This window comes from Taeniopygia guttata, chromosome 2 (assembly GCF_048771995.1).
Source record: "Taeniopygia guttata chromosome 2, bTaeGut7.mat, whole genome shotgun sequence".
Taxonomy (NCBI): domain Eukaryota; kingdom Metazoa; phylum Chordata; class Aves; order Passeriformes; family Estrildidae; genus Taeniopygia; species Taeniopygia guttata.
This window is the reverse complement of record NC_133026.1, coordinates 151,859,432-151,884,177: the sequence shown is the minus strand read 5'-3', so window position 1 is coordinate 151,884,177 and position 24,746 is coordinate 151,859,432. Positions and strand designations below refer to the sequence as shown.

The following is a 24,746-nucleotide window of genomic DNA, read 5'->3' as shown; positions in this document are numbered from 1 at the left end:
GTGTGCCACCTGTGTCACACCTGGGCCACCTGTGTCACACCTGTGCTACCTGTGTCACCTGTGTGTCACCTGTTTTTGAGCCCCAGCCCCAAATCCGGGCATTTTCCTCTCTTTTCTCTCTTTTTCGCCCCCAGACCCAAATCCGGGCACTTTTCTCTCTTTTTTCACCCCCAGACCCAAATTCGGGCACTTTTCTCTCTTTTTTCTCCCCCAGACCCAAATTCGGGCACTTTTCTCTCTTTTTTCTCCCCCAGACCCAAATTCGGGCACTTTCCCCTTTCCCGATCTTCCCTCGTTGCCCTTTCCCGGAATTTCCTCTCCCATTTCGGCTGCGGCTTTCCGGGCCAATTAACGCCTTTAATTAACGCCGAATTAGCGGCAATTAACGCCGCGAGGAGGGGCGGGGCTGAACGCGGGGCCGGATTTGGGGCAGAATTTCTCCTTTTGCCCAATTTCCCCAAAGCCCCTCACGCGTAGCGGTGCAGCAGCAGCTCCGCTGGGCTCTGGGGACCCCCGGGACCCCCCAAACCACCCCCGGGACCCCCCAAATCCCCCCCGGGACCCCCCAAACCCCCCCAGGACCCCCCAAATCCCCCCCAGAAGCCCCCAAACCCCACCCAGGACCCCCCAAACCCCTCCAGGACCCCCGAATCTCCCCCAGGACCCCCCAAACCCCCCCGGGGCCCCCCAAATCCCCCCCGGGGCCCCCCAAATCCCCCCCAGGACCCCCAAACCACCCCCAGGACCCCCCAAACCACCCCCGGGACCCCCCCAAATGCCCCCCAAACCCCACCAGGACCCCCCAAACCCCACCCAGGACCCCCAAACCACCCCCAGGACCCCCCAAACCCCACCCAGGACCCCCGAAACCACCCCCAGGACCCCCCATATCCCCTCCAGGTCCCCCCAAACCACCCCCAGGACCCCCCAAATCACCCCCGGGACCCCCCAAACCACCCCCAGGACCCCCCAAACCCCCCCGGGACCCCCCAAACCCCCCCAGGACCCCCCAAATCCCCCCCAAACCCCCCAGCCCCTCACGCGTAGCTGTGCAGCAGCAGCACCGCCGGGCTCTGGGGACCCCTGGGACCCCCCAAACCCCACCCGGGACCCCCCAAATCCCCCCCAGGACCCCCCAGGACCCCCCAAATCCCCCCCAAACCCCCCAGCCCCTCACGCGTAGCTGTGCAGCAGCAGCACCGCCAGGCTCCGGATGCCGCGGGCCAGGACCCGCTCCAGGTCCTCGCGCAGCCGCGCCTCGTCCAGCGGCCGCTGCACCAGCAGGGTCACCCCGGCCACCCCTGGGGGACAGCAGTGTCACCTCCCCCCCTGAGACCCCCAAACTGCACCAGCAGGGTCACCCCGGCCACCCCTGGGGGACAGCAGTGTCACCTCCCCCCAAAACCCCCAAACTGCACCAGCAGGGTCACCCCGGCCACCCCTGGGGGACAGCGGTGTCACCTCCCCTCCCAAAACCCCCAAACTGCACCAGCAGGGTCACCCCGGCCACCCCTGGGGGACAGCAGTGTCACCTCCCCCCCAAAATCCCCAAACTGCACCAGCAGGGTCACCCCGGCCACCCCTGGGGGACAGCAGTGTCACCTCCCCCCTGAGACCCCCAAACTGCACCAGCAGGGTCACCCCGGCCACCCCTGGGGGACATGGGGACAGTGGTGTCACCTCCCCCCTGAGACCCCAAAACCCCCCGGTGCCACCTCACAGAGCAGCGGGGCTTGGTGACAGCAGGGTCACCTGCCAGGTGACACCCCAGTGCCACCCCCGTGTCCCAGTGCCACCCCCATGTCCCACCTTGCACCCGGGGCCATGTGTCACTCCCCGGCAGGTGACAATGGCAGTGCCACCCCAGTGCCACCCCAGTGTCCCACCTTGCACCCGGGGCCAGGTGTCACTCCCCGGCAGGTGACAATGGCAGTGCCACCCCAGTGCCACCCCCGTGTCCCACCTTGCACCCGGGGCCATGTGTCACTCCCGGGCAGGTGACAATGGCAGTGCCACCCCCATGTCCCACCTTGCACGCGGGGCCAGGTGTCACTCCCCGGCAGGTGACAATGGCAGTGCCACCCCCGTGTCCCAGTGCCACCCCCGTGTCCCACCTTGCACCCGGGGCCAGGTGTCACTCCCCGGCAGGTGACAATCCGGCTGCTCCGGGATCAGCCGCTCGTCCACCTCGATCACCTCCTCGTAGAGCACCTCGGGCATGGCCACCTCCTGCGGGGACACGCGGGGACACCCCGGGGTGGCACCAGGACAGGGACAGGACCGGGATGGCACTGGGACAGGAGTGGGGTGGCACTGGGACAGGACAGCGACAGGACTGGGGTGGCACCAGTGTCCCCCCCTCCCCTCCTGTGACCGGCACCATGTCCCCTCTTGTCCCCTGTCCCCTCCATGTCCCTCCGTGTCCCCCCCGCTGTGTCCTGTGTCCCCTGTCCTGCATCCTCTGTCCCCTCTGTTCCTCCCACATCCCCTGTCCGCGTTCCGTGTCCCCTCGTGTCCCCCCGTGTCCCCTGTCCCTGTCCCGTGTCAGGTGTCCTTGGCGTGTCCCTGTCCCCGTCACATGTCCCCCCGTGTCCCCCCGTGTCCCTTGTCCCTGTCCCTGTCCCGTGTCGGGTGTCCCTGTGCCTGTCCCCCGTCCCTGTCCCTGTCCCTGTCCTCTGTCCCTGTCCCTGTCCTGTCAGCGGGGTCGGGCTCGGGGCCAGTCCTGGCCCGTGGCCAGCACGGCCCGGCCAGAGCCATCGGCCACCGGGGGGGACAGGGACAGGGATGGGGACACGGGGGGACACGGGGGGACATGTGACAGGGACAGGGACAGGGGACGGGGACAGGGACAGGGACAGGGATAGGGACAGGGGACAGGGGACACGGGGGAACACGGGGGGACATGGGACAGGGACAGGGACACGCCAAGGACACCTGACACGGGACAGGGACAGGGATGGGGACACGAGGACAGGGGACACAGGGACAGGGACAGGGACAGGGGACAGGCACAGGGGACAGGGACAGGGGACAGGGGATAGGGGACAGGGACAGGGACAGGGGACAGGGGACATGTGACAGGGACAGGGGACAGGGGATAGGGGACAGGGACAGGGACAGGGGACAGGGACATGCCAAGGACACCCAGCCAGGCCCTGACAGTGGGGGGGACAGGGGACAGGGGACATGAGGGGACACTGAGCCCCACAGCAGGACAGTGTGGGACACAGGGGACACGGTGCCACCCTCAGCAGGGACACGGGGACAGGGTGCTGGGAACACTGTGGGGCACAGGGGGACACGGTGGGGCACAGGGGACACGGTGCCAGCCCAGGAGGGGACACTGTGGGACACACAGGGACAGTGTGGGACACAGGGGACACGGTGCCACCCTGAGCAGGGACACAGGGACAGGGTGCTGGGGACAATGTGGGGCACACGGGGACACGGGGGCACACGGGGACACGGTGCCAGTCACGGGACGTGCCGGTCACGGGATGTGCCAGCCCCGTGCCAGGCGGCCACGGGTCACCGAGGGGTCACCGAGGGGTCACAGGACACAGGGGACACGTGGCACTGCGGGCACAGGGACCTGACACCCCCACCCCAGGGGACACGGGGACAGGGGGATGTGGCACCACAGAGCCTGGCAGTGCCAGCACGGGCACAGGTGTGCCCAGGTGTGCCCAGGTGTGTGCCCAGGTGTGTGCCCAGGTGTGTGTCCAGGTGTGTGTCCAGGTGTATCCATGTACAGGTGTGCCCAGCTGTGCCCAGGTGTGTGCCAGGTGTGTGCCATGTATGTGCCAGGTGAGTGCCAGGTGTGCACACAGGTGTGTGCCCAGGTGTGTGCCAGCTGTGCCCAGCTGTGCCCAGGTGCTCACCAGGTCGAAGAGGCGCGGGCGCGCCTGGGTGCCGATGTGCAGCAGGTGTGGGTGTGGGGTGGGTGTGGGTTATTGGGTTTTGGGTGGGTTTGGGGTGGGTTTGGGGTGGGTTAGGGGTACAGGTGTGTGCCCAGGTGTGCCCAGCTGTGCCCAGCTGTGCCCAGGTGTGCTCACCAGGTCGAAGAGTTGCGGCCGCGCCTGCGTGCCGATGTGCAGCAGTGTCGGTGTGGGATGGGTGTGGGTTTGGGGATGGGTTAGGGGTACAGGTGTGTACCCAGGTGTGCCCAGGTGTGTGCCAGCTGTGCCCAGGTGCTCACCAGGTCGAAGAGGTGTGGCCGCGCCTGGGTGCCGATGTGCAGCAGGTGTTGGGTTTGGGTTGTTGGGTTTGGGGTGGGGTTTGGGTGGGTTAGGGATGGGTTAGGGGTACAGGTGTGTGCCCAGGTGTATGCCCAGGTGTGTGCCCAGGTGTGTGCCCAGGTGTGTGCCAGCTGTGCCCAGGTGTGTGCCCAGGTGCTCACCAGGTCGAAGAGCTGCGGCCGTGCCTGGGTGCCGATGTGCAGCAGTGTCGGGGTGGGATGTTGGGTTTAGGATGGGTTTGGGGATGGGTTAGGTGCCCAGGTGTGTGCCCAGGTGTGTGCCCAGCTGTGCCCAGGCGCTCACCAGGTCGAAGAGGTGCGGGCGGGCCTGGGTGCCGATGTGCAGCAGTGTCGGTGTGGGATGTTGGGGTTGGGTTATTGGGTTTGGGGATGGGTTTGGGGTGGGTTTGGTGCCCAGGTGTGTGCCCAGGTGTGTGCCAGCTGTGCCCAGCTGTGCCCAGGTGCTCACCAGGTCGAAGAGCTGCGGGCGGGCCTGGGTGCCGATGTGCAGCAGGTGTTGGGTTTGGGTTATTGGGTTTTGGGTGGGTTTGGGGTGGGTTAGGTGCCGAGGTGTGTGCCCAGGTGTGTGCCCAGGTGTGTACCCAGGTGTGTGCCCAGGTGTGCTCACCAGGTCGAAGAGCTGCGGCCGTGCCTGGGTGCCGATGTGCAGCAGTGTCGGTGTGGGATGTTGGGGTTGGGTTATTGGGTTTAGGGGTGGGTTAGGTGCCCAGGTGTGTGCCCAGGTGTGTGCCAGCTGTGCCCAGCTGTGCCCAGGTGCTCACCAGGTCGAAGAGCTGCGGGCGGGCCTGGGTGCCGATGTGCAGCAGTGTCGGTGTGGGGTGTTGGGTTGGGTTATTTGGTTTAGGGTGGGTTTGGGGTTGGGTTAGGTGCCCAGGTGTGTGCCAGCTGTGCCCAGGTGTGTGCCCAGGTGTGTGCCCAGGTGCTCACCAGGTCGAAGAGTTGCGGCCGTGCCTGGGTGCCGATGTGCAGCAGTGTCGGTGTGGGTTGTTGGGTTTGGGTTATTGGGTTTGGGGATGGGTTAGGTGCCCAGGTGTGTGCCCAGGTGTGCCCAGGTGCTCACCAGGTCGAAGAGCTGCGGCCGTGCCTGCGTGCCGATGTGCAGCAGGTGGCGGAAGCCGCGGGTCACCGCCAGTGCCAGGCGCTCCCCGCGGCGCTGCAGCAGCGCGTTGGTGGCCACCGTGGTGCCCATGCGGATCCAGCGGATCCCGGAGGCGTCCAGGGGCTGGTCCCGGGGCAGCGGCACCCCCAGCTCCTGTGGGACCCCAAAATTCACCTGGGGCACCCTCGGACCCACAGCGGCACCCCCAGTTCCTGTGGGACCCCATAATGATTCACCCGGGGCAGCGGCACCCCCAGCTCCTGTGGGACCCCAAAATAATTCACCTGGGCACCCCAAAATTCACCCGGGGACCCACAGCGGCACCCCCAGCTCCTGTGGGGGCACCCCAAAATTCACCCGGGGCAGCGGCACCCCCAGTTCCTGTAGGGCACCCCAAAATAATTCACCCGGGGCAGCGGCACCCCCAGCTCCTGTGGGGCACCCCAAAATAATTCACCCGGGGCAGCGGCACCCCCAGCTCCTGTTGGGCACCCCAAATTCACCCGGGGCAGCGGCACCCCCAGTTCCTGTGGGGCACCCCAAAACTCAGCCAGGGGCCCCAGACCCACAGCGGCACCCCCAGTTCCTGCGGGGGGACCCCAAAATAATTCACCCGGGGCAGCGGCACCCCCAGTTCCTGCGGGGGGACCCCAAAATTCACATGGGCACCCCCGGACCCACAGCGGCACCCCCAGTTCCTGTGGGACCCCAAAATTCACCCGGGGCAGCGGCACCCCCAGTTCCTGCGGGGGCACCCCAAAATAATTCACCCGGGGAGCCCCAAAATTCACCCGGGCAGCAGCACCCCCAGTTCCTGTGGGGCACCCCAAATTCACCCGGGGACCCCAGACCCACAGGGGCACCCCCAGTTCCTGTGGGACCCCAAAACTCAGCCCCAGGACCCCATACCCACAGTGGGACTCCAGACCCATTTGGGGACCCCCAGACCCATTCGAGGACCCCCAGCACGGGGTGGTTCACGGGGTCCAGGCAGGCCCAGGGCTGGGGGGCTTAAGGGGCTGGGAGGGGTCCGGGGGGGGGGTCCCAGCAGGACACTCGGGGGGGGTCCCGGGGGTCCCGGGAGTCCCGCCGTGTCCCCGCCGTGTCCCGGGGGTCCCGGGGGTCCCAGCAGGGCACTCGGGGGGGTCCCGGGGGTCCCGGGGGTCCCAGCAGGGCACTCGGGGGGGTCCCGCCGTGTCCCCTCTCTGTCCCCCCGCCGTCCCGGGGGTCCCGCCGTGTCCCGGTAGTCCCAGGGGTCCCGAGGGTCCCAGGGGTCCCAGCAGGGCACTCGGGGGGGGTCCCGCCGTGTCCCCCCGCTGTCCCGCCGCCGTCCCGGGGCTCGCACCTCCTGCAGGACGCGGCGGATGCCCTCGGTGGGCGCGTCCCGGTACGCGGGGTCCTCGGAGAGCAGCTTCAGGACGCGGACGCGGCCGCCGGGGCACCGCGCGAACACGTCCGTGAAGGTCCCGCCGCGGTCGATGGCGAACTCGAACCCGCCGGGGGCGAGCGGCGCGGCCATGGCGGGACCGGCACCGGGCAGGGAGCGGCACCGGCACCGGACCGGGAGCGGCGGCCCCGGGGCTCCGCTCCGGCCTGGACAAGGTCGGGCGGCCGGACAGGGGTCAGCGGCGGCGGCCGGGGAAGGGTCGGTCCGGTCCGCTCCGGTGAGCGCTCGGTGCTGTCCGGTGCCGGTTCTGCCCCGGTCCGAGGCTCGGTGCCGGTGCCCGCCCGGGTCAGAGCGGGCCGGGGTCGGGACGGGCCGGGGTCGGAACGGGCCGTGCCGCGGGTCCCGGTGCTGCCGCTCCTCCAGGGGGCGCTGCGGCCGGCCCGGTCCCGTTCGGTGCCGTTCGGTGCCGTTCGGTGCCGTTCGGTCCCGTTCGGTGCCGCGAACCGGCCGAGGGGGCGGGGCCTCGGGGGGCGGTACCGGGACCCCGCCCCCTCGGGGCGTGGTCTCTGTCCGGGGGCGTGGCCCAAAGGGGGCGTGGCCTCGTTAGGCACCCATGGAGGCGTGGCCTGGTGTGCGGTTGCGTCACGGGGGCGGTGCCTCCCGTTGGCGGGCGGCTCGCGCGGGGCACGCCGGGAGTTGTAGTTGCCGCCGGCCGCGGGGCACGCCGGGAGTAGTAGTCCCGCCCCTCACGCCGTACCGGGCGCGGTACCGGAATGGCGGGGCTGGCGCTGCCGCCGACCGCGGGGCACGCCGGGAGCTGTAGTCCCGCCCCTCACGCGGTACCGGGCGCGGTACCGGAATGGCGGGGCTGGAGCTGCCGCCGGACGCGGGGCACGCCGGGAGCTGTAGTCCCGCCCCTCACGCGGTACCGGGCGCGGTGCCGACATGGCGGGGCTGGAGCTGCCGCCAGACGCGGGGCACGCCGGGAGCTGTAGTCCCGCCCCTCACGCGGTACCGGCATGGCGGGGCTGGAGCTGCCGCCGCACGCGGGGCACGCCGGGAGCTGTAGTCCCGCCCCTCACGCGGTACCGGGCGCGGTGCCGACATGGCGGGGCTGGAGCTGCCGCCGGACGCGGGGCACGCCGGGAGTTGTAGTCCCGCCCCTCACGCGGTACCGGCATGGCGGGGCTGGAGCTGCTGTCCGACGCGGGGCACGCCGGGAGCTGTAGTCCCGCCCCTCACGCGGTACGGGAATGGCGGGGCTGGAGCTGCCGCAGGACGCGGGGCACGCCGGGAGCTGTAGTCCCGCCCCTCACGCGGTACCGGCATGGCGGGGCTGGAGCTGCCGCCGGACGCGGGGCACGCCGGGAGTTGTAGTCCCGCCCCTCACGCGGTACCGGGCGCGGTGCCGTTATGGCGGGACTGGAGCTGCCGCCGGACGCGGGGCACGCCGGGAGTTGTAGTCCCGCCCCTCACGCCAGACCGGAATGGCGGGGCTGGAGCTGCCGCCGCACGCGGGGCACGCCGGGAGTTGTAGTCCCGCCCCTCACGCGGTACCGGAATGGCGGGGCTGGAGCTGCCGCCTGACGCGGGGCACGCCGGGAGTTGTAGTCCCGCCCCTCACGCGGTACCGGGCGCGGGGCCGGCATGGCGGGGCTGGAGCTGCTGTCCGACGCGGGGTTCCGGGCGGACGGGCGGCGGCCGGACGAGCTGCGCAAGGTGCGGGCCCGGCTCGGGGTGCTGGCCCGGGCGGACGGTTCGGCCTACCTGGAGCAGGGCAACACCAAAGTGCTGGCGGCCGTGTACGGCCCGCACGAGGTGAGCGGGGCCGCGGGGCTTGTGGGCCTCTCCCGGGGCTTGTGGGCCTTTCCCGGGGCTTGTGAGCCTCTCCCGGGGCTTGTGAACCCCCTCAATGCCCGTGACTCCCCCTCAGTCCCTGTGAACCCCCCTCAGTCTCTGTCCCCACCCCTGGGGCTTTCAGGGTCCCCCATTCTGAGCCCCCCTCCCCAATTTGTGCCCTCCCCCCCACTTGTGGGGATCCCATGGGTCGCCCCCCTACTCCCAGCCCCTCTTTTTCCCCTGCAGGTTTGGGGGTCCCACCACAGCCTCCCCATCTCCGTGTCCCCCCAATCCCTGCTGTTCCCCCCCCCCAGCTCTGGGGGTCCCACAGCCCTGCCCTGTGTGTGTCCCCCCCCACTCCCAGCCCCCCAATTTTCCCCCCCCCAGCTGTGGGGGTCTCACAGCCCCCCATGTCCGTGCCCCCCACTCCCATCCCCTCTCCCGCAGGTTCGGGGGTCCCACAGCTCTGGGGGTCTCACAGCCCCCCATGTCCGTGCCCCCACTCCCAGCCCCCCAATTTCCCCCCACAGCCCCCCATGTCCGTGCCCCCACTCCCAGCCCCCCAATTTCCCCCCACAGCCCCCCATGTCCGTGCCCCCACTCCCAGCCCCCCAATTTCCCCCCACAGCCCCCCATGTCCGTGCCCCCACTCCCAGCCCCCCAATTTCCCCCCACAGCCCCCCATGTCCGTGCCCCCCACTCCCATCCCCTCTCCCGCAGGTTCGGGGGTCCCACAGCCCCCCATGTCCGTGCCCCCACTCCCAGCCCCCCATGTCCGTGCCCCCCACTCCCATCCCCTCTCCCGCAGGTTCGGGGGTCCCACAGCCCCCCGTGTCCGTGCCCCCAGTTTCCCCCCACAGCCCCCCATGTCCGTGCCCCCACTCCCAGCCCCCCATGTCCGTGCCCCCCACTCCCAGCCCCCCAATTCCCCCCACAGTCCCCCATGTCCATGCCCCCACTCCCATTCCCCCATGTCCGTGCCCCCACTCCATCCCCTCTCCCGCAGGTTCGGGGGTCCCACAGCCCCCCATGTCCGTGCCCCCCACTCCCAGCCCCCCATGTCCGTGCCCCCACTCCCGTCCCCTCTCCCGCAGGTTCGGGGGTCCCGGGCCAAGGCCCCCCCGGACCGGGCGCTGCTCAGCTGCCGGTGCAGCTCGGCGCCGTTCGCGGGGGGCGGAGAGCGGCGGCGCCGCCCTGGGCCGGGCGGGAGCGACCGGCGGGCGGCGGAGCGGGCGCTGCTGCTGCGGGGCGTGCTGGAGGGAGCCGTGCTGGCCCAGCTCTACCCCCGCTCCCAGATCGACGTGCACGTCCAGGTCAGGGGGTTTGGGGTGTCCTGGGGGGGTTTGGGGGGGTCCTGGGGGGTTTGGGGGTACCCTGCTGCTGCGGGGCGTGCTGGAGGGCGCCGTGCTGGCCCAGCTCTACCCCCGCTCCCAGATCGACGTGCACGTCCAGGTCAGGGGGTCTGGGGTGTTCTGGGGGGCTTTGGGGGTGTTTGGGGGTGCCCTGGGGGTCCTGGGGGGTTTGGGGGTGCCCTCTGCTGCGGGGCGTGCTGGAGGGAGCCGTGCTGGCCCAGCTCTACCCCCGCTCCCAGATCGACGTGCACGTCCAGGTCAGGGGGTTTGGGGGTGTCCTGGGGGGGTTTGGGGGTGTCCTGGGGGGTTTGGGGGTGCCCTGCTGCTGGAGGGCGCCGTGCTGGCACAGCTCTACCCCCGCTCCCAGATCGATGTGCACGTCCAGGTCAGGGGGTTTGGGGTGCCCTGGGGGGTTTGGGGGTGTCCTGGGGGTCCTGGGGGGTTGGGGGGTGCCCTGCTGCTGGAGGGCGCCGTGCTGGCACAGCTCTAACCCCGCTCCCAGATCGACGTGCACGTCCAGGTCAGGGGCTTTGGGGTGTCCTGGGGGGGTTTGGGGTGTCCTGGGGGGGGGGTTGGGGGGGTCCTGAGGGTCCTGGGGTGTTTGGGGGGGTCCTGGGGGGTCCTGGGAGGGTTTGGGGGTGCCCTGCTGCTGGAGGGCGCCGTGCTGGCCCAGCTCTATCCCCGCTCCCAGATCGATGTGCATGTCCAGGTCAGGGCCTTGGGGGTGTCCTGGGGGGGGTTTGGGGGGTGTCCTGGGGGGTTTGGGGGTGTCCTGGGGGAGTCTGGGGGTTATTTTGGGTGGTTTGGGGGATTTTGGGTCACCCCTTGTCCCCCCAAGGTGCTACAGGCGGATGGGGTGAGCTGGGGGCCAGCGTCAGTGTGGCCGGGCTGGGGCACACAGGATCTGTGGGGGTTTTGGGTGGATATGGGGGTGTTTGGGGTGTTTCTGGGGTTTTTTTGGGTGGATTTTGGGTGTTTTGGGGTGTTTTGAGTGTTTCTGGGGTGTTTTTGGGTGGAATTTGGGTGTTTTTGGGGTGTCCCTGACCCCTGTCTCCCCCCAGGTGCTGCAGGCGGACGGGGGCGAGCTGGGGGCCAGCGTCAGCGCGGCCGGGCTGGGGCACACGGGGTGTCTGGGGTTTGGGGTGTTTCTGGGGTGTTTTTGGGTGGATTTTGGGTGTTTTTGGGTGTCCCTGACCGCTCTCTCCCCCAGGTGCTGCAGGCGGACGGGGGCGAGCTGGGGGCCAGCGTCAGCGCGGCCGGGCTGGCGCTGCTGGACGCGGGCGTGGCGCTGCGCGGGGCCGTGGTGGCCGGTTCGGCCGGGCTGGCCGAGCCCCCGGCCGGGCCCCCGGTGGCCCTGAGCGACCTGAGCGCGGCCGAGGAGGCGGCCGGGGGCCCGCGGCTGGCCGTGGCCACGGTGGCGGGCAGCGGGCAGCTGGCCCTGTGCCAGCTCAGCGCCCGGCTGCACCAGGAGCGGCTGCGGCCCGTGCTGGACGCCGCCCTGGCCGCCTGCCGGGGGCTGCACGCCGTGCTGGACGGCATGGTCAGGGCCCGGCTGCGCCAGGACACCGCCATGGAGCAGTGAGTGACCGCAGTGACCACCCAGGACATTGCCATGGAGCAGTGAGTGACCGCAGTGACCACCCAGGACATTGCCATGGAGCAGTGAGTGACCGCAGTGACCGCCCAGGACACCGCCATGGAGCCGTGAGTGACCGCCCAGGACATTGCCATGGAGCAGTGAGTGACTGCAGTGACCAGAGTGACCACCCCAGGACACGGCCATGGAGCAGTGAGTGACCGCCCAGGACATTGTCATGGAGCAGTGACCATCGCAGTGACCACCCGGGACACGGCCATGGAGCAGTGAGTGACCACCCCCGGACATTGCCATGGAGCAGTGAGTGACCATAGTGACCACCCAGGACATTGCCATGGAGCAGTGAGTGACCATAGTGACCACCCAGGACATTGCCATGGGGCAGTGACCAGTACAGTGACCACTGCAGGGTCAGTGACTGACCACAGGGACCACCCTGGGACACCACCATGGAGCAGTGAGTGACCGCAGTGACCGCCCGGGACACGGCCATGGAGCAGTGACCAGCACAGTGACCACCCAGGACACCGCCATGGAGCAGTGACCATAGTGACCACCCAGGACATTGCCATGGAGCAGTGAGTGACCACAGTGACCGCCCAGGACACCGCCATGGAGCAGTGAGTGACCACAGTGACCGCCCAGGACACCGCCATGGAGCAGTGACCATCGCAGTGACCACCCAGGACATTGCCATGGAGCAGTGAGTGACCACCCAGGACATTGCCATGGTGCAGTGACCAGCACAGTGACCACCCAGGACATTGCCATGGAGCAGTGAGTGACCGCAGTGACCACCCAGGACATTGCCATGGAGCAGTGACCATCGCAGTGACCGCCCAGGACATTGCCATGGAGCAGTGACCATCGCAGTGACCACTGCAGGGTCAGTGACTGACCACAGGGACCACCTCAGGACGCCACCATGAGGTAGTGTCCATGACAGTGACCACTGCAGGGACATGGCAATGGAACAGTGAGTGGCCACGGTGACCACCCCAGAACACCACCATGGAGAAGTGACCATCACAGTGACCACTGCAGGGACATGACCATGGCACAGTGACCAGAGTGACCACCCTGGGGACACCAGGACACCACCGTGGAACAGTTACTGACCAGAGTGACCACCCTGGGGACACCAGGACACCACCGTGGAACAGTTACTGACCAGAGTGACCACCCTGGGGACACCAGGACACCACCGTGGAACTGTGACCCCCCTGGGGACGTGGCCGTGGGACGGGGACAGCCATGGCACAGTGACCACAGGGTCACCGTGGGGACACTGGGGTGACCAACTGACCCCTGGGAGCTGCAGTATGACATCGCTGTGGTGACCACTGCTCCTGGGGACCCTGCAGTGACCAACACTGGGGCTGTGACCCTGCAGTGACCACTGCTCCTGGGGACACTGGAGCGACCACTCCTGGGGACACTGGGGCTGTGACCCTGCAGTGACCACTGCTCCTGGGGACACTGGAGTGACCAACACTGGGGCTGTGACCCTGCAATGACCCTGCAGTGACCACTGCTCCTGGGGACAGTGGGGCTGTGACCCTGCAGTGACCAATTTTGGGGACACTGGAGTGACCAATCCTTGGGACACTGGGGCTGTGACCTGCAATGACCCTGCAGTGACCACTGCTCCTGGGGACACTGGAGTGACCAATCCTTGGGACACTGGGGCTGTGACCTGCAGTGACCACTCCTGGGGACACTGGGGCTGTGACCCTGCAGTGACCACTGCTCCTGGGGACACTGGAGTGACCAGTACTGGGGACACTGGGGCTCAGACCCTGCAGTGACCAATCCTGGGGACACTGGAGTGACCGATCCTTGGGACACTGGGGCTGTGACCCTGCAGTGACCGCTCCTCTTGGGGACACTGGGGCTGTGACCTGCAGTGACCCTGCAGTGACCACTGCTCCTGGGGTCACTGGAGTGACCAGTACTGGGGACACTGGGGCTGTGACCCTGCGGTGACCAATTCTGGGGACACTGGGGACACTGGAGTGGTGACCCTACAGGTTTTGGGGGTCCCATGGCGCCATGGCAATAAATTGGGGTGTGTCACTGCACATTCTGTGTCACCTGAGTGTCACCTGTGTGCCACCTGGGTGTGTCACACCCTTGCACGCCCCCTCCCCACCGTGCTGCCCTCGCAGCCCCCCGAGCTGTCCCTGACACCCCCGTACCCCTCTGCCCGTCCTGCTCCCCTCTTTGTGTCCCCAAGCCCCGTTTGTGTCCCCAGCCCCCCCTTTTTCCCCCTTTCCCCCCGTTTTTCCCCTTTTTTCCCCCTTTTTTCCCCCTTTTTCCCCCTTTCCCCCTTTCCCCTTTTCCCCCCGTTTTTCCCCCTTTTCCCCCCGTTTTTCCCTCTTTCCTCCCGTTTTTTCCCTCTTTCCCCCGTTTTTCCCCCTTTCCCCCCACTTTTTCCCCCTTTCCCTCCGTTTTTCCCCCCTTTTTCCCCCTTTCCCCCTTTTTCCCCCTTTCCCCCGTTTTTCCCCTTTCCCCCCGTTTTTCCCCATTTTACCCGTTTTCCCCCTTTTTCCCCTTTCCCCCTTTTTCCCCTTTTTCCCCCTTTTTCCCCTTTTCCCCTTTTTCCCCTTTTTCCCCCTTTTTCCCCTTTCCCCCTTTCCTCCCTTTCCCCTCCGTTTTTCCCCGTTTTTCCCCTTTTCCCCCCTCTCCCCTTTTCCCCTTTTTCCCCTTTTTCCCCTTTCTCCCCCTTTTTCCCTTTTTCCCCCTTTTTCCCCCTTTTTCCCCCCTTTTCCCCCGTTTTTCCCCCTTTTTCCCCCTTTTTCCCCCTTCCCCCCCCGCTTTTCCCCCTTTTTCCCCTTTTCCCGCCGTTTTTCCCCCTTTTCCCCCGTTTTTCCCCCTTTTCCCCCGTTTTTCCCCCTTTTTTCCCCCTTTTCCCCCCGTTTTTCCCCCTTTTTTCCCCCTTTTCCCCCCATTTTCCCCCTTTCCCCCCAAACCCATTACTCCTTGGCCCCGCCCACATCCAGATGGCCCCGCCCACATCCAGCTGGCCCCGCCCACATCCAGATGGCCCCGCCCATATCCAGCTGGCCCCGCCCCCTCAGGGCGCCCCCTGGCGGCGCGGCGCGATCGATGTCTCTGTGCTCCGCGCCCCGCCCTGGCCGCGCGCTCCGGCAGCGATTGAGCGGCCTGGCCCGGCCGTGCCCCGCAGGTTTTGGGGGTTTGGGGCATTTTGGGGCGTTTTGGGGCATTTTGGGGCATTTCGGGGGTCCCGGAGGGCACAGGGGGGTGCGGGGCAGGGGAAGGGCCGGGTCAGGCCCGTGTGGGATGCGGGGGAACGCGGTGTAGGGGCGTGGGGGAGGGCAGGGCCTGAGGGGGAGGGGATTTGGGGTGTCCGTGAGGGGGATTTGGGGTGTCTGTGGGGCTCGGGGGGGAATTTGGGGTGTCTGTGGGGTGAGGAGGGGATTTGGGGTGTCTGTGAGGGGGATTTGGGGTGTCCCTGAGGGGAATTTCGGGTGTCCGGGAGAGGAGGGTTTGGGGGCTCAGTGGGGTTTGGGGTCCCTGTGGGGTCTCAGTGGGGTTTGGGGTCTCAGAGCTGTTTTGGGGTCTCAGTGGGGTTTGGGGGTTCAGGGCTGTTTTGGGGTCCCTGTGGGGTCTCAGGGCTGTTTTGGCGTCCCTGCTCCCCACAGCCCGTCCCCCTGCCATGGGGCTCAGTGGGGTTTGGGGTCTCAGGGCTGTTTTGGGGTCTCAGTGGGGTTTGGGGGTCTCAGGGCTGTTTGGGGGTCTCAGGGCTGGTTTGGGGTCCCTGCTCCCCACAGCCCGTCCCCCTGCCATGGGGCTCAGTGGGGTTTGGGGGTCTCAGTGGGGTTTTGGGGTCTCAGTGGGGTTTGGGGTCTCAGGGCTGTTTTGGGGTCTCAGGGCTGTTTTGGGGTCCCTGTCCCCACAGCCCACCCCCCTGCCATGGGGCTCAGTGGGGTTTGGGGGTCTCAGGGCTGTTTGGGGGTCTCAGGGCTGTTTTGGGGGGCTCACTGGGGTTTTGGGGTCCCCACAGCCCACCCCCCCGCCATGGGGCTGCTGTCGGACCCGCAGTGCCGGCGGGCGCTGGCCCGGCTGCTGCTGCGCCTCAACACCCCGCTCTGGTGAGTGGGGGGCACCCCGAAACCTGGGGGGACCCCAACACCCCTGGGGGCACCCCAAAACCCCTGGGGGGACCCCAACACCCCTGGGGGAACCCAACACCCCCCTCTGGTGAGTGGGGGGCACCCCGAAACCTGGGGGACCCCAAAACCCCTGGGGGGACCTGAGTCCTGGGGTACTTTGGAGTGTCAGTGCTGGCTGTGGGGTGGGTTTGGGGTGTCACTGACGGTTTTGGGGTGTCACTGATGATTTTGGGGTGCCCCTGCAGTGTCCTGAGTTACCTGGCGGGGCTCACCTGGTTCCTGCTGCTGCCAGCCCTGGCTCCCCGCACGTACCTGTGCAGGGTGTGGGTGTCAGGGCTGGGTTTGGGGTGGGTTTGGGGTGTCAGGGTTTATTTTTGGGGTGCCGATGGTGATTTTGGGGTGCCCCCGCAGTGTCCTGAGTTACCTGGCGGGGCTCACCTGGTTCCTGCTGCTGCCGGCCCTGGCTCCCCGCACGTACCTGTGCAGGGTTTGGGTGTCAGGGCTGGGTGTGGGGTGGGTTTGGGGTGTCAGGGGTTATTTTGGGGTGTCACTGACAGTTTTGGGGTGCCCCCCGCAGCGTGCTGAGTTACCTGGCGGGGCTCACCTGGTTCCTGCTGCTGCCGGCCCTGGCTCCCCGCACGTACCTGTGCAGGGTGTGGGTGTCAGGGCTGGGTTTGGGGTGTCAGGGCTGGGTTTGGGGTGGGTTTGGGGTGTCACTGATGATTTTGGGGTGCCCCCCGCAGTGTCCTGAGTTACCTGGCGGGGCTCACCTGGTTCCTGCTGCTGCCGGCCCTGGCTCCCCGCACGTACCTGTCTGAGAACGCCATGGGCTCCACCATGGTGGGGGAGGGCTCCGACCTCGGGCCCCGCGCCCTCGCCCTGGCCCGGGATTTCGGGGCGCACAAGAGGAAAGTGGGGTGAGAACGGGGGGATTTGGGGTTTGGGTTGGGGTATGGGGTTTGGGGAACACACCCGTGACTTTGGGGCGCACAAGAGGAAAGTGGGGTGAGAACGGGGGATTTGGGGTTTGGTTTGGGGTTTGGGGAACACACCTGCGAATTCAGGGGGCACAAGAGGAGAGCGGGGTGAGCACGGGGGATTTGGGGTCAGGATTGGGGTTTGGGGGGTTTGGATTGAGATTTGGGGAGGGGAACACACCTGGGGCTTTGGGGCGCACAAGAGGAGAGCGGGGTGAGAACGGGGGAATTTGGGGTTTGGGATTTGGGTTTGGGGGGTTTGGATTGGGATTTGGGGAGGGGAACACACCTGGGGCTTTGGGGCGCACAAGAGGAAAGTGGGGTGAGAACGGGGGAATTTGGGGTTTGGGATTTGGGTTTGGGGGGTTTGGATTGGGATTTGGGGAGGGGAACACACCTGGGAGTTCAGGGGGCACAAGAGGAGAGCGGGGTGAGAACAGGGGATTTGGGGGTTGGGGTTTGGGGTTTGGGGAACACACCTGCGACTTTGGGGCGCACAAGAGGAGAGTGGGGTGAGAACGGGGGATTTGGGGTTTGGGATTGGGGTTTGGGGAACACACCCGGGAATTTTGGGGGGCATAAGAGGAGAGCAGGGTGAGAATGGGGGGATTTGGGGAGGGGGATTTGAGGTTGAGTTTGGGGGTGGCTTGGGGGGTTTGGGGAGGGGGGACACATCCAGATGGTTTTGGGGGACGAGTGGAGAGCGGAGTGACGCCTTTGGGGTTTGGGGGGAGTTCCCATTCCCACTCCTGCTTGGAGTGGCTGGAGAGGGGATTTGGGGGATGGTTTGGGGTGCCCCAATCCCAATCCCAATCCCATATTTGTTTTTAGGGGCATGCCCGTGGAGTGGCTGGAGCAGAGTCTGTGGGGTTCAGGGATGGTTTGGGGATGGTTTGGGGTGCCCCAATCCCATATTTGTTTTAGGGGCATGCCCGTGGAGTGGCTGGGGCAGGGCCTGTGGGGTTTGGGGATGGTTTGGGGATGGTTTGGGGTGCCCCAATCCCATATTGATTTGTTTTAGGGCCATGCCCGTGGGGTGGCTGGAGCAGGGCCTGTGGGGTTTGGGGATGGTTTGGGGATGGTTCAGGGATGGTTTGGGGTGCCCCAATCCCAATCCCATATTTGTTTTAGGGGCATGCCCGTGGAGTGGCTGGAGCAGAGCCTGTGGGGTTTGGGGATGGTTCAGGGATGGTTCAGGGATGGTTTGGGGTGCCCCAATCCCATATTTATTTATATTGATTTGTTTTAGGGGCATGCCCGTGGAGTGGCTGGAGCAGGGCCTGTGGGGTTTGGGGATGGTTCAGGGATGGTTCAGGGATGGTTTGGGGTGCCCCAATCCCATATTTATTTATATTGATTTGTTTTAGGGGCATGCCCGTGGAGTGGCTGGAGCAGAGCCTGTGGGGTTTGGGGATGGTTCAGGGATGTTTTGGGGATGTTTTGGGGATGGTTTGGGGTGCCCCAATCCCATATTTATTTATTTTTAGGGGCATGCCCGTGGAGTGGCTGGAGCAGAGCCTGTGGGGTTCAGGGATGGTTCAGGGATGGTTTGGGGTACCCCAATCCCATATTGATTTCTTTTAGGGGCATGCCCGTGGAGTGGCTGGAGCAGAGTCTGTGGGTTTGGGGATGGTTTGGGGATGGTTTGGGATATCCCAACCCCAATCCCATATTTGTTTTAGGGGCATGCCCGTGGAGTGGCTGGAGCAGAGCCTGTGGGGTTCAGGGATGGTTTGGGGATGGTTTGGGGTGCCCCAATCCCATATTTTATTTTTAGGGGCATGCCCGTGGAGTGGCTGGAGCAGAGCCTGTGGGGTTTTGGGATGGTTTGGGGATGGTTCAGGGATGGTCCGGGGATGGTTTGGGGATGGTTTGGGGTACCCCAATCCCATATTTGTTTTAGGGGCATGCCCGTGGAGTGGCTGGAGCAGAGCCTGTGGGGTTTGGGGATGGTTTGGGGATGGTTTGGGGATGGTTCAGGGATGGTTTGGGGTGCCCCAATCCCAATCCCAATCCCATATTTATTTATATTTATTTGTTTTAGGGGCATGCCCGTGGAGTGGCTGGAGCAGACCATGTTCCAGCTGGGGCTCGAGGTCCATCGCCAGCCCTTCAGCCGCACGCTGCCCTTCCCCGACGAGGCCCACGAGCGCTACGTACTGGGGGCACTGGGAGCACTGGGAGCGCTGGGAATGGGGCACTGGGAGCACTGGGAACACTGGGAGTGGGGCACTGGGGGCACTGGGAGCGCTGGGAATAGGGCACTGGGGGCACTGGGAACACTGGGAATGGGGCACTGGGAACACTGGGAGCACTGGGAATGGGGCACTGGGAATGGGGCACTGGGAGCACTGGGAGCACTGGGAATGGGGCACTGGGAGCACTGGGAGCACTGGGAATGGGGCACTGGGAGCACTGGGAATGGGGCACTGGGAATGGGGCACTGGGAGCACTGGGAGTACTGGGAATGGAGCACTGGGAGCACTGGGAATGGGGCACTGGGAGCACTGGGAGTGCTGGGAATGGAGCACTGGGGGCACTGGGAGCACTGGGAATGGGGCACTGGGAGCACTGGGAATGGGGGCACTTGTAGGACTGGGAGCACTGGGAATGGGGGAGTGGGGCACTGGGAGCACTGGGAATGGGGGCACTGGGAGCACTGGGAGTGCTGGGAATGGGGCACTGGGAGCACTGGGAATGGGGGAATGGGGCACTGGGAGCACTGGGAATGGGGGAGTGGGGCACTGGGAGCACTGGGAATGGGGGCACTGGGAGCACTGGGAGTGCTGGGAATGGAGCACTGGGGGCACTGGGAGCACTGGGAATGGGGCACTGGGAGCACTGGGAATGGGGGCACTTGTAGGACTGGGAGCACTGGGAATGGGGGAGTGGGGCACTGGGAGCACTGGGAATGGGGGCACTGGGAGCACTGGGAGTGCTGGGAATGGGGCACTGGGAGCACTGGGAATGGGGGAATGGGGCACTGGGAGCACTGGGAATGGGGGCACTGGGAGCACTGGGAATGGGGGAATGGGGGATGCTGCAGGTATGGGGTGACTGGGGGAACTGGGGTGACTGGGAATGGGGGGATGGGGGTCCCTGGGTGGATTTGGGGTCTCTGTGCAGGTTTTGGGTGCTGACCCCGCTGTCCCTGTCCCAGCTGGTGCGGGGCACCAACGTTTTCGGGGTGCCGTGGGGATGTTTGGGGTGCCTGTTCAGGTTTTGGGGTGCTGTGGGGGTGTTTGGGGTGCTGACCCCGCTGTCCCCCCCAGCTGGTGCGGGGCACCAACGTGTTCGGGGTGCTGCGTGCCCCCCGTGCCGCCAGCACCGAGGCGCTGCTGCTGCTGGTGCCCGGCTCCGAGGGCAGCAAGAACAACCAGGCCGTGGGGCTGCTGCTGGCGCTGGCCGGCTACTGCCGAGGTGGGCACGGGGGGCACGGGGGGCATGGGGGGCACAGGGGGCATGGGGGGCACGGGGGGCTGGGGGCCATGGGGGGCTACTGCCGAGGTGGGCACGGGGGGGCACGGGGGGCTGGGGGGCACGGGGGGTATGGGGGGCATGGGGGGTATGGGGGGTATGGGGGCACGGGGGGTATGGGGGGCATGGGGGGCATGGGGGGCACGGGGGGCACGGGGGGCATGGGGGGCACAGGGGGCATGGGGGGCATGGGGGGCATGGGGGGTATGGGGGGCACAGGGGGTATGGGGGGCATGGGGGGCACGAGGGGCATGGGGGGTATGGGGGGCATGGGGGGCACGGGGGGCACGGGGGGCATGGGGGGCACAGGGGGCATGGGGGGCATGGGGGGCATGGGGGGTATGGGGGGCTGGGGGGCATGGGGAGCACGGGGGGCATGGGGGGCATGGGGGACATGGGGGGCTGGGGGGCACGGGGGCACTGCTGAGGTGGGGGGCACTGCCGGGGTGGGGGGCATGGGGGGCAAGGGGGCATGGGGGGCTGCTGGCATTGTACTGGGAGGTACTGGGGCTGTACTGGGATGTACTGGGGCTGTACTGGGAGATATTGGGATGTACTGGGAGGTACTGGGGCTGTACTGGGAGATACTGGGAGGTACTGGGGCTGTACTGGGAGGTACTGGGGCTGTACTGGGAGGTACTGGAGCTGTACTGGGAGGTACTGGGGCTGTGCTGGGATGTGCTGGGGCTGTACTGGGATGTACTGGGATGTGCTGGGGCTGTACTGGGATGTGCTGGGGCTGTGCTGGGATGTACTGGAGCTGTACTGGGAGGTACTGGGGCTGTACTGGGAGGTACTGGGACTGTACTGGGAGGTACTGGGCTGTACTGGGAGGTACTGGGATGTACTGGGAGGTACTGGGTGTATTGGTCCATACTGGGCTGTACTGGTCCAGACTGGGTGTACTGGTTCCATACTGGTCTTTACTGGGCTGTACTGGTCCATACTGGTTTATACTGGTTTCCAGGCCAGGTGTACTGGGCCAAGGATCTCATCTTGCTGGGGCTGTACTGGGCTGTACTGGTCCATACTGGTCTATACTGGTTTCCAGGCCAGGTGTACTGGGCCAAGGATCTCATCCTGCTGGGGCTGTACTGGGCTGTACTGGTCCATACTGGTTTATACTGGTTCCCAGGCCAGGTGTACTGGGCCAAGGATCTCACCTTGCTGGGGCTGTACTGGGCTGTACTGGTCCATACTGGTTTATACTGGTTTCTAGGCCAGGTGTACTGGGCCAAGGATCTCATCTTCCTGGTGACCGAGCACGACCTGCTGGGGACACAGGCCTGGCTGGAGGCCTACCACGATGTCAACCTTACTGGTGAGACTGGGAGCACTGGGAGGAACTGGGGTACAGTGTTAGACCCTTACTGGTGAGACTGGGAGCACTGGGAGCACTGGGGTACAGTGTTAGATCCTTACTGGTGAGACTGGGAGGGACTGGGAGCACTGGGGGGCACAGTGTGACTCTTACTGGTGAGACTGGGAGCACTGGGAGGGGCTGGGGGACAGTGTTAGATCCTTACTGGTGAGACTGGGAGCACTGGGAGGAACTGGGAGGGGCTGGGGTACAGTGTTAGACCCTTACTGGTGAGACTGGGAGCACTGGGAGGAACTGGGGGGCACAGTGGGACCCTTACTGGTGAGACTGGGAGCACTGGGAGGGGCTGGGGGGTGTGGTGGGACCCTTACTGGTGAGACTGGGAGCACTGGGAGCACTGGGGTACAGTGTTAGATCCTTACTGGTGAGACTGGGAGCACTGGGAGCACTGGGGGACAGTGTTAGATCCTTACTGGTGAGACTGGGAGCACTGGGAGCACTGGGGTACAGTGTTAGACCCTTACTGGTGAGACTGGGAGCACTGGGAGGGGCTGGGGTACAGTGTTAGATCCTTACTGGTGAGACTGGGAGCACTGGGGGACAGTGTTAGACCCTTACTGGTGAGACTGGGAGCACTGGGGTACAGTGTTAGACCCTTACTGGTGAGACTGGGAGCACTGGGGTACAGTGTTAGATCCTTACTGGTGAGACTGGGAGCACTGGGAGGGACTGGGGCACAGTGGGACCCTTACTGGTGAGACTGGGAGCACTGGGAGGGACTGGGGTACAGTGTTAGACCCTTACTGGTGAGACTGGGAGCACTGGGAGCACTGGGGTACAGTGTTAGATCCTTACTGGTGAGACTGGGAGCACTGGGAGGGACTGGGGTACAGTGTTAGATCCTTACTGGTGAGACTGGGAGCACTGGGGTACAGTGTTAGATCCTTACTGGTGAGACTGGGAGCACTGGGGTACAGTGTTAGATCCTTACTGGTGAGACTGGGAGCACTGGGAGCACTGGGGGGCACAGTGTGACCCTTACTGGTGAGACTGGGAGCACTGGGAGGGGCTGGGGGACAGGGTGTGAGCCTAACTGGTGAGACTGGGAGCACTGGGAGCACTGGGGTACAGTGTTAGATCCTTACTGGTGAGACTGGGAGCACTGGGGGGCACAGTGTGACCCTTACTGGTGAGACTGGGAGCACTGGGAGGGGCTGGGGGACAGGGTGTGAGCCTAACTGGTGAGACTGGGAGCACTGGGAGGGACTGGGGTACAGTGTTAGATCCTTACTGGTGGGACTGGGAGCACTGGGTGGGATTGGGGGGCACAGTGTGACCCTTACTGGTGAGACTGGGAGCACTGGGGTACAGTGTTAGATCCTTACTGGTGAGACTGGGAGCACTGGGGTACAGTGTTAGACCCTTACTGGTGAGACTGGGAGCACTGGGAGCACTGGGGTGCAGTGTTAGATCCTTACTGGTGAGACTGGGAGCACTGGGAGCACTGGGGGACAGTGTTAGATCCTTACTGGTGAGACTGGGAGCACTGGGAGCACTGGGGTACAGTGTTAGATCCTTACTGGTGAGACTGGGAGCACTGGGAGCACTGGGAGACAGTGTTAGATCCTTACTGGTGAGACTGGGAGCACTGGGAGCACTGGGGGACAGTGTTAGACCCTTACTGGTGAGACTGGGAGCACTGGGAGGGGCTGGGGGACAGTGTTAGACCCTTACTGGTGAGACTGGGAGCACTGGGGTACAGGGTTAGATCCTTACTGGTGAGACTGGGAGCACTGGGGTACAGTGTTAGATCCTTACTGGTGAGACTGGGAGCACTGGGAGGGACTGGGGTACAGTGTTAGATCCTTACTGGGAGCACTGGGGTACAGTGTTAGATCCTTACTGGTGAGACTGGGAGCACTGGGAGGGGCTGGGGGGCATGGTGGGACCCTTACTGGTGAGACTGGGAGCACTGGGGTACAGTGTTAGATCCTTACTGGTGAGACTGGGAGGAACTGGGAGGGGCTGGGGGGCACGTGGGACCCTTACTGGTGAGACTGGGAGCACTGGGGGGCACAGTGTGACCCTTACTGGTCAAACTGGGAGCACTGGGAGGGCTCAGGGCCCCCCTGGTGACCCTGGCCGGAGCTGGGCACGGACACAGTGACCACAGTGGGCACGGGGGTCACACGGGGGTCACACGGGGGTCACCCGGGGGTCACCCGGGGGTCCTGTGACCATTCTGGGGGTCCCGTGGCCGTTCTGGGGGTACCATGGGGGTGCCATGGGGGTCTCTCAGGGGGTCTCTCAGGGGGTCTCACAGGTGCCCCCTCCCCAGGCATCCACTCGGGGGGGGTCCCGGGCCGGGCGGGGCCATCCAGGTGACCCTGGGCATGGACACAGTGACCGCAGTGGCCACAGGCGTCACACAGGGGTCCCGTGGCCATTCTGGGGGTGCCGTGGGGGTCTCTCAGGGGGTCTCACAGGTGCCCCCTCCCCAGGTATCCCCTCAGAGGGGGGGTCCCGGGCCGGGCGGGGCCATCCAGGTGACCCTGGGCATGGACACAGTGACCGCAGTGGCCACGGGGGTCACACGGGGGTCCCGTGGCCGTTCTGGGGGTGCTGTGGGGGTCTCTCAGGGGGTCTCACAGGTCTGTCCCCCCAGGTATCCACTCGGGGGGGGTCCCGGGCCGGGTGGGGCCATCCAGGTGACCCTGGGCACGGACACAGTGACCAGACTGGACACGGGGGTCACTCAGGGGTCCCGTGGCCGTTCTGGGGGTACCATGGGGGTGCCATGGGGGTCTCTCAGGGGGTCTCTCAGGGGGTCTCACAGGTGCCCCCTCCCCAGGTATCCACTCGGGGGGGGTCCCGGGCCGGGCGGGCGCCATCCAGGCGGCGCTGGCGCTGGAGCTGAGCTCGGACGTGCTGACCAGCGTGGACGTGGCCGTGGAGGGGCTGAACGGGCAAGTGCCCAACCTGGACCTGCTGACCCTCTTCCACTCCTTCTGCCTCAAGAGCGGCCTGCTCTGCACCTTCCAGGGCAAGGTGGGGGTCTGGGGGGGTCTGGGGGGGCTTTGGGGGGTCCTGGGGGGCTTTGGGGGGTCCTGGGGGGGTCTGGGGGCTGCTGTGCCCAACCTGGACCTGCTGACCCTCTTCCACTCCTTCTGCCTCAAGAGCGGCCTGCTCTGCACCTTCCAGGGCAAGGTGGGGGTCCTGGGGGGTCCTGGGGGTCACTGAGGGGTCAGTGGTCACTCAGTGGTCACTCAGTGGTCACTCAGTGGTCACTCCCCACAGCTGCCG

At 66.1% G+C, this 24,746-nt stretch overlaps 3 protein-coding genes across 7 annotated transcripts in view; 2 read left to right on the top strand and 1 right to left on the bottom strand.

The window, feature by feature from the left end:
- OPLAH (5-oxoprolinase, ATP-hydrolysing) overlaps nucleotides 1-7,263 on the bottom strand; it is a 37,997-nt gene extending 30,734 nt beyond the window's left edge. The window contains exons 1-4 of the mRNA XM_072925149.1: nucleotides 6,703-7,263; nucleotides 5,319-5,510; nucleotides 2,115-2,229; nucleotides 1,178-1,301 (exon numbers count right to left, since the gene is read on the bottom strand). Of these exons, the coding sequence (XP_072781250.1) occupies nucleotides 1,178-1,301; nucleotides 2,115-2,229; nucleotides 5,319-5,510; nucleotides 6,703-6,876 (605 nt within the window). The 5' untranslated portion in view covers nucleotides 6,877-7,263. The remainder of the gene's footprint in view (nucleotides 1-1,177; nucleotides 1,302-2,114; nucleotides 2,230-5,318; nucleotides 5,511-6,702) is intronic.
- A 999-nt stretch (nucleotides 7,264-8,262) lies between these two features.
- Nucleotides 8,263-13,613, top strand: EXOSC4 (exosome component 4). Its single transcript, XM_041714141.2, has 3 exons — nucleotides 8,263-8,562; nucleotides 9,678-9,896; nucleotides 11,146-13,613. Exons 1-3 carry the CDS (start codon nucleotides 8,392-8,394, stop codon nucleotides 11,515-11,517), a joined length of 762 nt encoding a protein of 253 aa, XP_041570075.2. The 5' UTR covers nucleotides 8,263-8,391; the 3' UTR covers nucleotides 11,518-13,613.
- Nucleotides 13,614-14,616: 1,003 nt separating this feature from the next.
- The window catches only part of GPAA1 (glycosylphosphatidylinositol anchor attachment 1), a 20,118-nt gene continuing 9,988 nt past the window's right edge, over nucleotides 14,617-24,746 (top strand). For all 5 annotated transcript variants that reach the window (XR_012054326.1, XM_072925142.1, XM_072925143.1 and 2 more), the window contains exons 1-7: nucleotides 14,617-14,719; nucleotides 15,560-15,647; nucleotides 16,412-16,585; nucleotides 18,690-18,801; nucleotides 19,918-20,065; nucleotides 21,342-21,443; nucleotides 24,295-24,491. Coding sequence is in view for 4 of the 5 variants with exons in the window: in XM_072925142.1 (XP_072781243.1) it covers nucleotides 14,641-14,719; nucleotides 15,560-15,647; nucleotides 16,412-16,585; nucleotides 18,690-18,801; nucleotides 19,918-20,065; nucleotides 21,342-21,443; nucleotides 24,295-24,491 (900 nt within the window). In the remaining variant the exon portion in view is untranslated. The remainder of the gene's footprint in view (nucleotides 14,720-15,559; nucleotides 15,648-16,411; nucleotides 16,586-18,689; nucleotides 18,802-19,917; nucleotides 20,066-21,341; nucleotides 21,444-24,294; nucleotides 24,492-24,746) is intronic.